General features: G+C 49.8%; 1 protein-coding gene across 3 annotated transcripts in view; it reads left to right on the top strand.

The window, feature by feature from the left end:
- Window positions 1–1,459: 1,459 nt before the first annotated feature.
- Window positions 1,460–14,012, top strand: part of LOC306649067 (liver carboxylesterase 1-like) — a 162,535-nt gene continuing 149,982 nt past the window's right edge. The window contains exons 1-5 of one of the 3 annotated variants that reach the window (XM_079119702.1): window positions 1,474–1,624; window positions 5,862–6,066; window positions 8,308–8,452; window positions 11,293–11,426; window positions 12,968–13,121. In XM_079119702.1, coding sequence (XP_078975828.1) covers window positions 1,573–1,624; window positions 5,862–6,066; window positions 8,308–8,452; window positions 11,293–11,426; window positions 12,968–13,121 — 690 coding nt within the window. In that variant the 5' untranslated portion in view covers window positions 1,474–1,572. Of the gene's footprint in view, window positions 1,625–5,858; window positions 6,067–8,307; window positions 8,453–11,292; window positions 11,427–12,967; window positions 13,122–14,012 lie in introns of all 3 variants that reach the window. The other 2 variants (XM_079119701.1, XM_079119704.1) reach the window with 2 other exon arrangements.

A 14,012-nucleotide genomic window follows, 5' to 3' on the forward strand; every position in this document is an offset into this window, starting at 1 on the left:
TCAAATGATCTCTCTGATAAACAGATGATGATACATATGGGGGGAGGATGGGAGGGAGGCAAGAATGGAGGAAGGATGGATTGTATGGAGGAAAAATAGGGGTGGGGAAGGGGTGGGGGGGAGGAAAAATAGCAGAATGAGACAGACATCGTTTTGCCCTATATACATGTATGATTATACAAATGGTGGGACTCTGCTTTGTGTACAACTGGAGAAACAACAGTTGTAACCCCATTTGTGTACAATGAATCAAAATAAATAAGTTTTAAAAATAAATAAATCCAGGTCCTTTTTAAATTACTTTTTTAATGTTCTATCTATAAATTCACTGCACTAAAGAGCCACGTCACTTCAGACGCATCAGTAATGCAAGTACGTGTCACAGTTCAAAGTCGGCTCTGCTTTTCCATTAATGTAATAACCTCAAACATTTTATCATTACTTTCATTGTAAACAATTTAAGATTTTTCAGAGAGTGTCTTTCCTGCCCCTAATCTTTGATCGGATTCATTAAATTAAATCAGCAAAAAACTTTAGGGACAAACCAGACTAATCTTCACCTGTGTCATTTACCGATGTCCAGCAGGGGGCAGCACTGTAACAGGGATAACGAGCTGCTCTCCACTCAGGCACTGGAGCGGCTGGTGAAGAGATCAGGTAGATTTCAGACAGACAGAAACCAGTATTTTATATGTCGTCCTTTTCCTCTGTAACTTCTGTAATCGGGGAAAGCAGCCATGACCTGCAAAGGCTAAAGTTTCTCACAGAGCAGAGGGTGGAGCCTGAAGGTTTTGCTTTCCTACTTTCTGTACTTACCTGTACTTACCAGGTAGGTGGGTTAATGTTTGAAGAAGGAATGGATAAAATGAATGGCTGCAGGATGAGAGCCAAGGATTTGAGGTATATGGAGTTAATTTCCTGGAAGAATATTTTACCCAAAAGTTGCTGCACCGAATGGTAGTGAGTTTCCTGACCACGGTTGTGGGTGATGGACGCCTGGATCACCATGCAGAAACACTGCAAAGCTAATTTAGACACCAGAAGAGGACTGGATGAAGTGTAAGATCCCTTCCAAATGTCTGAGCCTGGAGCTAGGAGACAGCAGCCCAGGGAGGCGAGGAGATGGTGTCCCGATCTCCCAGCTGAGCCGCTCTGGAGCTGGGCGTTGCTCTAAAGTGTCCCAGCTTGTTCTGAGGTCCCCAGACCTAAAGTTTGCCTTGCTTCAGGGTGCAGTTTGCTGGAGCCTCCTTTGGGAAGCTCAAAGTGCACGGAGGTTAGAGTTCTACCAGGGAGAAGGTCTTATGTAAGAAGTTGTTGGACGAGTCTGTGGCCATCTGTAATCTGAGAGTTTGGTACGGACTGTTCAGAAACAAGAGGGTAGCTCTGGGAAGGCGTGACTTAGAGGTCCCAAGGGATGGCAGAGGGAGGGAGAGCTTTTCTGTCATTTTAGGTTATGCAACTGGCCTGGGCGGGCTGGATTCAGGGGCAGGTCCTGAGCTTGGGGTGGTTTCAGTTTATTGCCTCCAAGCAGCACAGAGACTGCACTGGCCTCAGAGCTGCTGTCCTTCCAAGATGTGGCTCTGTGCTCTGGTCTTGGCCGCTCTCTCTGCTTGCACGGCGTGGGGTGAGTTCCTCTGAATTATGAATACCAGGGGGCACTTTTGGAAATCCTTGTCCTGGGTGGAGATACATAAAGGTCCAAGGCATGCGGCTTCAGTTCCACAGCCTTGCTCTCCCTCTAGTCTTGGACTTGGACCTGGACTTGAAAATAGACTTGGAGTAGCGCAGCCCAGCCAGCCTTGGCCACAACAAGACTCAGGGGAGGATAAACACCCTGACCCACCTGCTGCATGCATCAGGGTCAGGAGGGCAATAAGATAAACTCGAAACTTCACACACGAGGAATTAAGAGAGCACAGGTTTTCCCCTCGATTATGAGTGCAGGTCTGGCCCATGGAGAGTGGCTTAGCAGAATATTAAAAGCATCAACTCAGGAACCCGACTAAGTGAATCCCAGCACTTCCAAGCTGGGCATCCTTGAGCCAGATACTTAACTTAGCTGTGCCTGGGTTACCCTGTCTCTAAAATAGGCATGAAACAGGACCCACCTTATCAGGCTGCAGTGGGGATGAAGTGGGTGGTGCTTTCTGAGCACTTAGAACGGTGTCTGGCCTAGAGAAAGCAGAAAAAGGATAAAAGGGTTGATTTAAAATGGAGCGTGTTATTAGGAAATTTGACATATGGTAATATCAGACCGGAAGCCTTTGACCTTTGGAAAGATAGTTCATCACTCACAGTTCCCAGGAGGTTGGGCACACCACTGGGATGGGAGGAGACACAAAGGACCCACTGAGTTCAGTCAGGAGGTGGAGGGAGAGTGGGCCACTGTGTATAAAGCTGTGGTTTTGTCTGGAAGGAAGAGACAGAGGAAGCTGGTACGGGTTGGCTGGTGGGAATTATTTTAGTGGACTTTGGGGCAAAGGGATTGTTCTATCTGTCTGTTTCCTGGTTCTGGGTGATTTGAGCAGGAGGATACTGGCCCAGGGTGTGAGACCATGATAAAGGAGGTGACTGGGGTGGGGACCCCGAGAGCAGTAGTTCCACAAGGACCATCAAGGTCTCACAAATCAAAGCATTAGATACCGAAAACATGCATGGCTGACACAGTGGTTCAGCAATGGACCCCAGCATACGTCTGAGTCATTTTATGGACAGAGAAACTGAGTTTCAGAGAAATGTACTCTCCCAAGTTCACCTGGAAAATCTTGTGCTGGCCTTTTTCTGGCTCTGACATCCAGAACCAGAGCTCTGGATATCAGTGCCTTGGCAACTGAGGCCCGTCTGTGTATTCTCTTCTCTCTGGCTGTGTGACATTTAGCAGGACTAGGAAATGAGTGTTCGGCAGAGGAGGAAAAGATCCAAAGTTGGAGTGGAACATTTCTTTTTTTCGTATACATTTTATTTTTTATTTGAATTTTTATTTGTTCTAATTAGTTATACATGACAGTAAAATACATTTATGCATTTTGATAAATCATACGTAAATGGAGTATGATTTCTCATTTTGCTGACTGTACACGTTGTAGGGTCACATGGTCATGCAGTCATACGTGTACATGAGGTAATAATGTCTGTTTCACTCTACTGTCCTTCAGATCCCCATACCCCTTCCTCTCCCTTCTCTCCTCTCTACCTAATCTAAAGTAACTCTATTCTTCCCTAGTCTACTCCCCATTGGGAATTAGCATCCACATGTCAGAGAAAACACTCAGCCTTTGTTTTGGGGGGATTGGCTTATTTCACTTAGCATGATATTCTCCAACTCCATCCATTTACCAACAAATGCCACAATTTCATTCTTCTTTAAAGATGAGTAATATTCCATTGCATATGCACACCACATTTTCTTTATCCATTCATCTGTTGAAGGTACAGTACCTAGGTTGGTTTCATAGTTTAGCTATTATGTTGGTTACCCCAGCAAATGCCACCCCCTTTCCATCTAGGAAGTTAATATAGGCCTTCTAAATCCTGTTTGCTCATCTGTTCAGTGGGCATTGTAACACCTGGTGACACTTCTTTAAGGAATGATGTGAAGCAGCTGAAATGCACATCTGGTACACAGTACCAGTATGTGCATATTCCATATGACATAAGAGGTGCCTGCTGGTGTTACTACTTGTTTATGCCTCCCACCCCGTCTGCCCATATTTCCATCCTGGACAATCTGGCTTCTACCCACTTCATCTGGGTTGAATGTGGTCACTGAGCTAACACAGACCAAGTCCAGAGATTTCTGCTCAGCCTTCACCCTCCTTCACCTCACTGAAGCACCCACCCAGCCCCTCCCCCTCCTCCCTGGGCTCCCGAGGCTCCGCCCTCCTCCTGCCACCTCTCTGGAGGGTGCTCCCAATCTCAGCTGAAGCTGCCTCTGTGCTTCCTTCTCAGCTCCTGCCCTCCTGTCACCCTGGCCCCTGCAGTGAGTCACACGCATCCATGGTGTGCACCCTCACCTTCAGGGGGACGACCCCCTGCCCCCTCACCAACCTCCTTCCAGTCTGGAGGTGCCTGGTCCTGTGGCCTCTTGCCAGGGTATCTCACTGACTTCCCCAGGGACCCTGCCTAACACCGAGCCAGGTTCACATGCCTGCTCTTCAGTCTTCTCCCTCCATGGCCCCCATAATCTGGTCTTGGCAGCTACCAAGTCCTCCATCAAAAGTCCTCATATGTGTCTCCATATTTCTTTATAGTTTTTCTCCTCCTAAATATAAAAAAGGAATCTATCTTCAGTCTAGAAATCTGGCTGTGCGCCAAGAAAAAAGCAACCTGCACTGTCTGTATCCATAGACACCTCACCGAATAAGCTTCCCTAGAAGGACATCTCGGTGTCATTGGTAATAATTAGTTACATGTGAAAAGGAAAAAGTGTAGGCTTTGCTCTTTACAACATGAGACATTCACGTGGTTTCGTATCCTGATTTCCATCAAGTTTCCCAGTGCTCTTAGTTATTCATCTTGATATATAAGAAAACCCATAATCTTAACATTTTTAAAAATCCTAAGTTAAGACGTTGTAGATTGTACATCCATGCCTCCAGAACGCTCATCCTGGTGTTATGTGTACAACAAAAATTACAGTATGAAACTGGCTATTGATGCTATTGTAAGTGGATTTCCCATAAAAGACTTCCATTAATTTTTCTTCTGTTAGAACAAGTCTGGATTCTTCTTCTTTTCTGGCCACACATTTGAGGGGAATGTTGACACATCTGTATGCAAAGAGGAGTATTGTGGAGGACAGGAGGGTAGTAACCGTGTCCCGTGATGGGTGCTCTGAGAACCTGAGGTCATTGAGGCCAGACAGGAGAGGACTCCAGGGGTGGCCATGGTCGAGTGTCTGAAATTCACCTGCCACAGCTTAGCTCCCTCTGGTCCCACAGCAGGTGGAACCAGGTCAGGTGAGGAGGCTGCAGAGAGATGAGGAACACTTATCTCCTGTACAAGAAAGGAGGGAATGGACAAGACAACCTGATACCTAGTCTTTCTCTCTTTACAAATGGCCCATCTTAGAACTCATAGAATATTCTAGAAGTTCTTGTGTCCTTCATTTCAAAAGTATTTCTAATGTTTATTTGTCTACTAAGTGAAACCCGATGCCTTAGCCTGGCACTTGAGGCCCTTCCTGACCAGCCCCTGCTCATTCCAGAGTGTTAGCTCCCCTCCACCTGGACTCCCCCTGTCTCCACAGCCCATCACCAGTTCCCAGCCAGGCCCTGTGTCTCCCTGTCTCTGATTATCTGGACTCTGCACTCTCTTTTATTCCTGTTTAGCCCCCCTTCCATCTCCCTCATTCTCCCCTACACTCTGCAAGTCCCAGCTCCCTGTGATCAGAAGGCCTTGCTCCCTCTTCTCCCTCCTGCAGCCCCTCGCTGGTTCCCTCACCAGAACATGCCTCCTTCTTCCCAGCATCAAATCAAGTATGTCTGGGGCTCCTTCTCCCCAGAAGGTCAGCCCTCCTGAGAACAGGGCCCCCTCATGGTCATCTCTTCAACCAGCATGCAGCTCTGCACCAGGAGCCTAGTGGCTCCATGCCTCTAGAAGCTTCTATGAGGGAAACAAAGGCCTTGTTCATTCCCAGAAGCCCTCCTTTTTTCATTGACTTTTGTCTGGACACATTTGTACTTGAATCCTCAGTTCTTCACTAAACCCTTTTAGTTGGGCTGGATATTTTCCTTATCCTAAGGCCTAGAGGGTATAGATGACTTTTTCAATGTCACATGCCTAGAATGTGGCAAAACCCACCTGGAGCCCAGGACTAGCCTTTCCCCTCTAATGTCCTCATTTGCACCCATGTCCAGCAGGACACCCTTCCTCGCCACCCGTGGTGGACACCGTGTATGGCAAAGTCCTGGGGAAGTACATCAGCCTGGAGGGATCTGCCCAGCCTGTGGCCGTTTTCCTGGGGGTCCCTTTTGCCAAGCCCCCTCTGGGATCCCTGAGGTTTGCTCCACCACAGCCTGCAGAGCCCTGGAGCTCCGTGAAGAACACCACCTCCTACCCTCCTATGTAAGTGGGTGGCCTGTCTCGGGGGGTGGTCTCTCAGTGCTGCAGAAAGGGGTGGAGCCGTCCTCTGCTTGGCTCTGCCTTCTTCTGGAATGCTCGGGAACACTGCAGAGTCCTGAGACAGCCCAGACCTCTCGGGGATGTCAAGAGCCCTTCATCCAGCACGTGGTTCTTGAGTATTCTGTGTCACCCTGTTCTCAGTTCTTAGAATCCATTTGTGGACGGAAGATCCCTGTCTTGGTGAAGCTTTCATTCCAGAAAGGAGAGACAGCTAATAAACAATGTGCAAAGTAAAAAATATATCATGTGCTATGTTAGAATGTGATTAGTGCTTTGTAAAAGGAATTATTGAGCCAGTGAGGGAGATCTGAAGTCTATTTCTTCTTGGTTTGGTGGGGACATGGGGTGGGCAGAGGTGCTTGCAGGCAGCACTGACCTGACACCTTCTCAACTCCTAGGTTGATCTAGAGACCTAGTCATGACAGAGCAGTGGTTGGTCTGCCCAGTCACTCTGGCTACCTGGGCACAGAAGTTCCAAGGTTTCCAATGGCCTCCCAGACACCCCCAGAGCACTTAGACCCTCAGCCAAATATTTCCGAGGGTGTCCAGTTTCCCTCTTCCAGGCACCTTCTTCCCTTATCTTTCTTTACAAAATAATATGCACTGTTTTTACTTCCTGGTTGTAAGGGTGCTACATACACATTCCAGATAAGTTAGAGAAGAACTTAGAGAAGCAAGGGCAGAAGCAGGAAATTCACGTATAATTTCACCAGCCAGGGAGAATTGCTCCCAACACGGTTGGTCGTGTTTCCAGTCTGTCACCGGATGTATCCTTCCTCCCTTGGAAACGGATCCTACGTACACACAGTGGGAATCACCACCTTGCTCATGAATCATGAAGATCACTTTGCGCCCTTAAGTATCTCAGCCTGACGTTAAATAGCTGCATAAAATTGGGTATTGAAATGTAATTGATTAAATTAACATTTGATTTGGATTCATCAAGTTGTTTTCAATGTTCTTGACATTATAAATACCACCACAATGAACATGTTGTAACTAAATCATCACATGCATTCATGGATATTTTAGGAAAAGTCCCAAGAAGTGACATTTCTGAGTCAAAGCATCTGCACATTTTGGTAATCCCCCCCCCCCAACTGCAAGATATTCCAACTGTGTACACACCTTACACTGACATATGGAAACCTTCATTCAGGAGACCCTGGCCAAATGCCTGGGTTTATAAAAGAATGCCTTTTGGCTCTTGGGTAAACAAAATAATAACATGTAATAACAATGATAAATATAATGTTGGTCTTTATTTTACATTTATCTAGATATTAGTGATTTCTCTCCTTTGACATTTGAATTTCAATCTTTGCAAATCCTATGTCCATTGCTTTTGGAGATCTAGGAAAATATTCCTGAGGATGGAAATCTGAAAGTTACTTTTGCTGGTTCCGCTTCTGCCAGTTGACAGCTGTGTCCTCCTGAGTGGCTCAGTTACCTCTTCTCACAGGGGGTAGAAACACTTGCCTTCTGATCCTTTGAGATTGGGAGATGTTGCTTAGAACGTACTTGGAAATATAAGTCCTATGTAGAGTGGATGTTGTTGGCTACCTGACCTCAGGCAGGTTGTGTAACCTCCCTGTGACTCAAATTTCTCTTCTGTCAAATGTAATGATAGAATCCATGTCCAAAGCTGATCTGAGGCTTCAAGGAGTTGGTAGATCAGAAGAACTTTAGGTCGGAAGAACTTCAGTCAGTGCTTGGCAACTGGGAGAATTCAGCAAATGTCACCAACTTCATTCAATGTTGGATTCTAGAGATCTCTTAACAGGATGTTTGCTTGGGATAGGTTGATGACAGAACCTTAGAAGTCCAGGGTTGCAGGATCCTTAGAGAAAGCGTTCCCCTCATTTACTCTGAGCAGGTAGGGACACAGAGCAGGATAGCAATTCACCCAAGGTCACAGAGCACATCAGTGGCTGAAGCAGGCAACCGCAACGTCCTACAGGATCCAGGAAGAGGAGAAATGCCAGGCCCCCCTCACTCTGCACCATCTCAGGAGACTCAAGGGGGTCCCATGAGTCCCACCAAACCGCCAGTGAGCCTCTCACCCACTCCAGTGCCTCAGGTGCAGTGACAGCAGCTCCACTGAGAGGCTTAAACCCCAGTGCCCAGGTGCACTTCCTGCCTCCACCTCACTGAATCTCTGAGCCCTCCTTTCTCCCCTCCCAGGTGCTCCCAAGATGCAGTGGCGGGGCAGGTGCTCTCCGAGCTCTTTACCAACAGAAAGGAGAACATTCCGCTCACCTTCTCTGAAGACTGCCTTTACCTGAATATTTACACTCCTGCAGACCTGAGAGGGAGAAGCAGGCTGCCGGTAAGTGTGGCCCCTCGCCAGGACTTCTGAGCCCCAGCACTGGGGAGCCACTAGTGCGGGCAGGACAGGGATGAAGGCCTGGGGTGAGGGGCACCCCAGGCCGTGATGAGTCAGGGGTCCCGAGCTTCCTTCACTACAGGAAAGACAAGTTGTCTTCACCTTGGTTTCCCCTGGCGACCTCAGCGTCTGGGGGAGAGTGCCGCACATCAGGAATGCACATCTCCATGTTCTCTCACACTCACAGAAAGACAAGAATGGCTACTCTTCGTCACTAGATTAAGACTCTGAACCTCAGGGCAGATAAGACCATTTCAAATAAGTCAGAGCTTCAGGACCTTGGAGAAAACTCAAACAACCCAGCCCTCCTCTTCAGGTAGAGAAAGTGACGCCCGGATGGGGGAGGGAGGCCACACAGAAGGGTGGCAGGACCGGAGCTTGGGCTCCTCATCTTTAAACCAATGTGCCTGAGCACAGACTGGGAAGTGCAGCACATGGGTCACCTTTTCACAGCAAAACCCCTGTGACCACTTCCCTGTCCCCTGAGAGGGGCATGGGCAGCAGAGCCTGGGACCGTCTCGGAAGCCCATTCCTTGCCTTTGGCCAAACATCTGGAAGGCCCCTGTAGCTCATTCCCTTCCTGATTGTCCAATGCCCATGAGTCAGCATTTCCCCAGCAAAGGGAGGGCCAGAAATGGGGCAGGCTGCCAGGTGCAGGCTGGCAGGCAGAGAGGACCTGCTGGAAAAGAAGCCACACCTGGGACAGAAAAAGGAGGGGCATCAGCACCCAGCCAGGCCCCCAGGAACCCCCCAGCATGGTTCCCAGGAGTGGTGGAGGAGGTTGGAACTTGGGGATGAAAGTTGGTCTTACAGGAGCTTTGTAAGTCACAAGAAGGTGGGGACAGTGATTCCCTCGTTCGTTCATTCATTCATTCTTCTATATGGACTCGGTTAGACTTGGGGTCAGGGAAAGTAGGGGCATGGAACCATTCCCACACAGCCCCTGCCTTCCAGGGTCTTGCCATCTGCTCTGCACAGGAGCACTATAGCTTCTCCACGATGTCACTGCCAGCCAGTCCTTGGGCTCAGCCTTCACTCATGGATGAACTTGACTCAGTCCAGCCCCTGGAGGCAGGAGACCCTCCAGTTGAGGACACAGGTTCTAGAACACCAGGGTCTGGGCTTAGATCCTGGGTCTGCCTTGGCCTGGTTGAGTGTCTTGGGCAAGTTTTCAACTTCCCTCAGCCTCTGCTTCCTCTAGTGGCAAGAATCCCGTGAGAGTATCTGATGCTGATGGTCAGGCTGCACCTCAGGGCTGGCTGAGTGTGCAGGGCGAGCCTCCTGGAACACGGCTCAGAGCTGCAGCGAGACCTTCCTCCTGCCCTAACAGCTCAGCATGTGGCCTCTGGGAACAGGTGGTCTGGTTCAAGTAGCACTTGCACTTATCAGCTGCAGAGTCTCAGGCAGGTGAAGTGACCCAGCTTTCCTGTCAAATAGCACAGCATTAACACATTCTGCATGGATAAGTTATTTTTAGGACTTAGGACAGTTTCTCTTGCCCACTTGCCATTATGCGCACTTGCTTCTTGTTAGCAGTATTATGACAACATCACTGTGTCCACTCTCATTTCTTCCCTGTCAGGTGAGCTCTTTAAAGTCAGGAACCATGAATTAAGAACTGTACTATCCACTCTCTTCTTTAAGTCTCATCATAGTCCCTGGCCCATGGTGGATCCTCAGGTAATGTTAGTGGCATGGTCAAAGGCTTCCTGGAGGAGGTGGATGTGAGGTGGGATTAGGAGGTTGGGGTGCCTTTGAGGTTGCAGAAGAGGCACAGGGAGTCACATCAGGAAGGTGTACCATTGGGGCTGCATGGGATTTCCACAATGACCATTCCTGCCTTGAGAAGTTCACTACCCACAGCCCAAGTCGGGCCAGGCCAGTGGGATAGGTTGCTGAGATCAAAGGAGACCCCCAGAGAAGGGAGGTAAGATATAAGGTTTCCTGAAAAAACACTTCCTGGGAAGGTCCTGTTGGGTATATACTTTTCTAGAAATTCCAGTGGCCATGGACTGGACTGGTGCTTACTCTGCTTCTCTAGAAAGGAGCATCTGAGTTCATGGTGACCTTTTGTTCAGTGATGGCCAGCTGGACAAGCACTCTGTTCTTCCTTAGTCACCACAGGGAGGGGGCTCTGCAGGTTAAGGTTCAGAGCAAGTTAGTTGAGCTTACGTTGTACCATTGTATGACCAGCATCCCGAGGAACTTGGCGTGCCTGCAAGAAAGCAGCTCTCCACAGATGACACGAACCCGCTGGCGTGTGTGAGAACAAGCCAGTGCCCTTCAAGACAGCGCTTATCTAGGCGTCTGGCCCAGGCCAGCTCTCATCGTCCCCTGGACTTGGCAGGGTTCTGGGAACAAAATTGGGCATTTTAGGTACATGATGTTTGACTGTTCTCCTAGAAGCCAAGGATGACCCATGCAGAAGTTTAATTCCTCACAAAATGTTATCCAAGATGATGCTGAAATGCAAGTGCTGCCCACGGTCATGTGAAGCAACAGGACTGCGGGGTGTCGGGGAGGATACAGCATCCTTGCCCCATGCTGTTGACATTTCAGTTTTCAGCACCTCAGGAGGGACAGGGCACATAGGTCTGGAGAAAAGGCAGGTGCGCTGGGTGGAGCAGTGGTCCATTTTGCAACCTTGCTGGGTTCTGCAAGAATTTGAATAATGGCCTCCACAAGTCACAGCCAAGATGTAGGTGACCGAATCAGACACCCTCTGGAGTCCTTCCCAATTCTGTTTCCTATCACATGTATGGCTGCACTGTTTTTTTCCCCAGGTGATGGTGTGGATCCACGGAGGTGGACTGGTGGTGGGCGGGGCATCCACCTATGATGGACTGGCCCTCTCTGCCCATGAGAATGTGGTGGTGGTGACCATCCAGTACCGCCTGGGCATCTGGGGGTTCTTCAGGTAAGATGCTGGACTCTCCTCTCTGCACAGGGGCCCCTGCATTGATTTGTTTTCTATTGATATAATAAAGTACATGAGGCTGGATAAATATAAAGAACATAAATTTATTCAGCCCAATTCAAGGTTGGTGGTCTCAGTAGATGGGCCTCTGGTGTGGGTCCTTGGGCTCTACATGGGGGGGAAACGGAAAGGGAATCCACAGGGTACAGAAGAGGTCATGTGGTGGGAAAGGAGAGGAGATATCACAATCTTTTTTCCACAGCTCCCTCTCTCCAGAACTGAGCAGGGGTCTGTAGCTCTATGTTAGTCCTTCCAAGGACTGCACCTCAGTGAGCTGGTCACTCTCCACTAGGCTGCATCTTTTAAAGCCTCAGACACCTCCTAATACTGCCACACGAGGGACGGAGGCTGTCACACATGAGCCCTGAGGCAAACCACATCCAAACTAGACCCAGCTCTGTCATGTCCACACCCATGGCATCTTTCTTTAGCTGCCTCCTCCCCCTCGCCTGGTGTGCACAGGGCACCTCCCCTGCACAGGGACAGACGCGCCCTTGACACCACACCCTTGACACCTCCCCTGCACAGGGACAGACGCGCCCTCGACACCACGCCCTCCCCAGCTCAGGCTCTCCCCTTCCCCACGAGGCCCCTGTGCCCCTGCTGGCAGCTCCGTCCTCCTGGGCGCTCAGGATGAAGGGCCGGGCAGCCCGGAGCCTCCTCTGTTCTCACCCCTGTTCGTGGGCCAGCTGATCCCCATGGCTCCTGCCCCATGTGCTCAGAATCCGGCTGCTTCTCACCACTCCCACGTCGCTGCCCATGTCTCTGGCCTGGATCACGGTTATGATCGTATTCACAAACCTGTGACCGAACATGGTGGCTGTTCCACGGTGGCCAGAGAGATCACGGGAGGCACAGGTTGAGGTCACCCTGCCTCTGCTGAGGGCTCCCAGGTTACACAGGATGGGACACAGAAGTCCCCTCCAAGGCCCCACGTGCCCTGTAAGCTGCCTCTCACACCAGCTACCCTCACACTTCCATTCCCTTGGCCCTGGGGCCTTTGCACCTGCTGCTTCTCCTCCCCAGAATTCCCTTCTCTGGACATTAGAAGACCTGTGCTCATTTCATGTTGGTCTCAACCAACACCAACGCCCCACAGAGGCCTTCCCTGGTCCTGAGACCTGAAATGTCACCCCACTGCCCCACCCCTGCTCTGTCCTTACCTCACATCACCTTCACTGGCGAACATTACACTCTCATTTCATCTGTCTGAGGTCTGGAGTGTGAGCTGAGTGGGGTCAGACTTTGCCTGCTTTGTTCCCAGGTATGTGCTCACTCTTAGGCCAGTGTAGGGCACATAGTAGGTGCTCACTCAGTTCATCGTTGCTGGAGAATGAATGTAGACTCCATGCAGAACAATGCAGCAGGGATGAGAGGCAGGTGGAGACCCCTGTGTCATGGATGCAGAGCCCCCAGCTCACCTCTGGTCCTGTAGCCCTGCCATGACACCTCTGTCCCCACCTCACCCTGCTCTCTCGCAGCACTGGGGATGAGCACTGCCCAGGGAACTGGGGCCACCTGGACCAGGTGGCTGCTCTGCGCTGGGTCCAGGACAACATCGCCAACTTTGGAGGGAACCCGGGCTCTGTGACCATCTTTGGAGAGTCAGCAGGAGGAGAAAGCGTCTCTGTTCTTGTAAGTGCTCCTGGCTCCTGCCCTCCCCAGGCTGCTGAGGCTGCTGCTGGGACCTCTTGGAGCCGACTCCGTCATCGGCACCTTTAGTTACAAGATCTGGATTCAGGGCTGACTCTGCTCACTGCCTGGCCTCAGATGGTGGGGAGCCCAGGCCCAGACCCTCCCTGGCCTCCAGGAAGCTGAGCTCAGCTCTCTGTCCTGGGCCAGCAGCACCTCCAGCTGGATCTGTGATAGTGACCTTCCTCCTCCTCTGGTTTGATGGAGTTCTCTTTCCCTTCCTGATCGTTTTAACCTCAGGACCCAGCTCACTTCTGTCGGGAAGCAGGGTGGGTATAAATGACAGTGAGAAGAGGCGAGGATGGGAGTTTGTTTGGCTCCAGGGCAGGATCTACACATTGAGGGGGCTTGTTAGCCAAGAGAGGGCAGGGCTTCTTCTGAGATTTTCTTATGTCTTGTCCCTGCCCAAGAAGTAGGGCAGAATTTGAAATGGAATGGGGAGGGATCACACCTGGGATGTGTGTAGGGACAGAACCCAGGGATGGAGGATGTCTTGGTAGTGTTGGCAAAGAGACCGTGTGGACCCAGAAGCTACAGAAGGTGCAGGGTCCAAAGAAACCTTCCTTCCCCTCTCAGCTAAGCCGAGTGTCAGCCCAATCTCTGCAGTTTTCAAGCATATATTGGTTTCCTAGTTGAATGAATATTCAGGGGAAAATGTCTACATATTTTTTAAAGTAGAGAAAAAGAAAAAATACACATAAGCCCAAAGAAAATAGTTTATAATCCTCCTACCCAGGGGCAATTACTGTTGAAATTTTGACACGTATATCTGTTTTTTTTTTTTTAACCACAGTTTTCTATCTCTTTCCGTCTCCGTCTCTTTCATCCATCCAT

Source organism: Sciurus vulgaris, assembly GCF_902686455.1.
Source record: "Sciurus vulgaris genome assembly, chromosome: 17".
Classification (NCBI taxonomy): domain Eukaryota; kingdom Metazoa; phylum Chordata; class Mammalia; order Rodentia; family Sciuridae; genus Sciurus; species Sciurus vulgaris.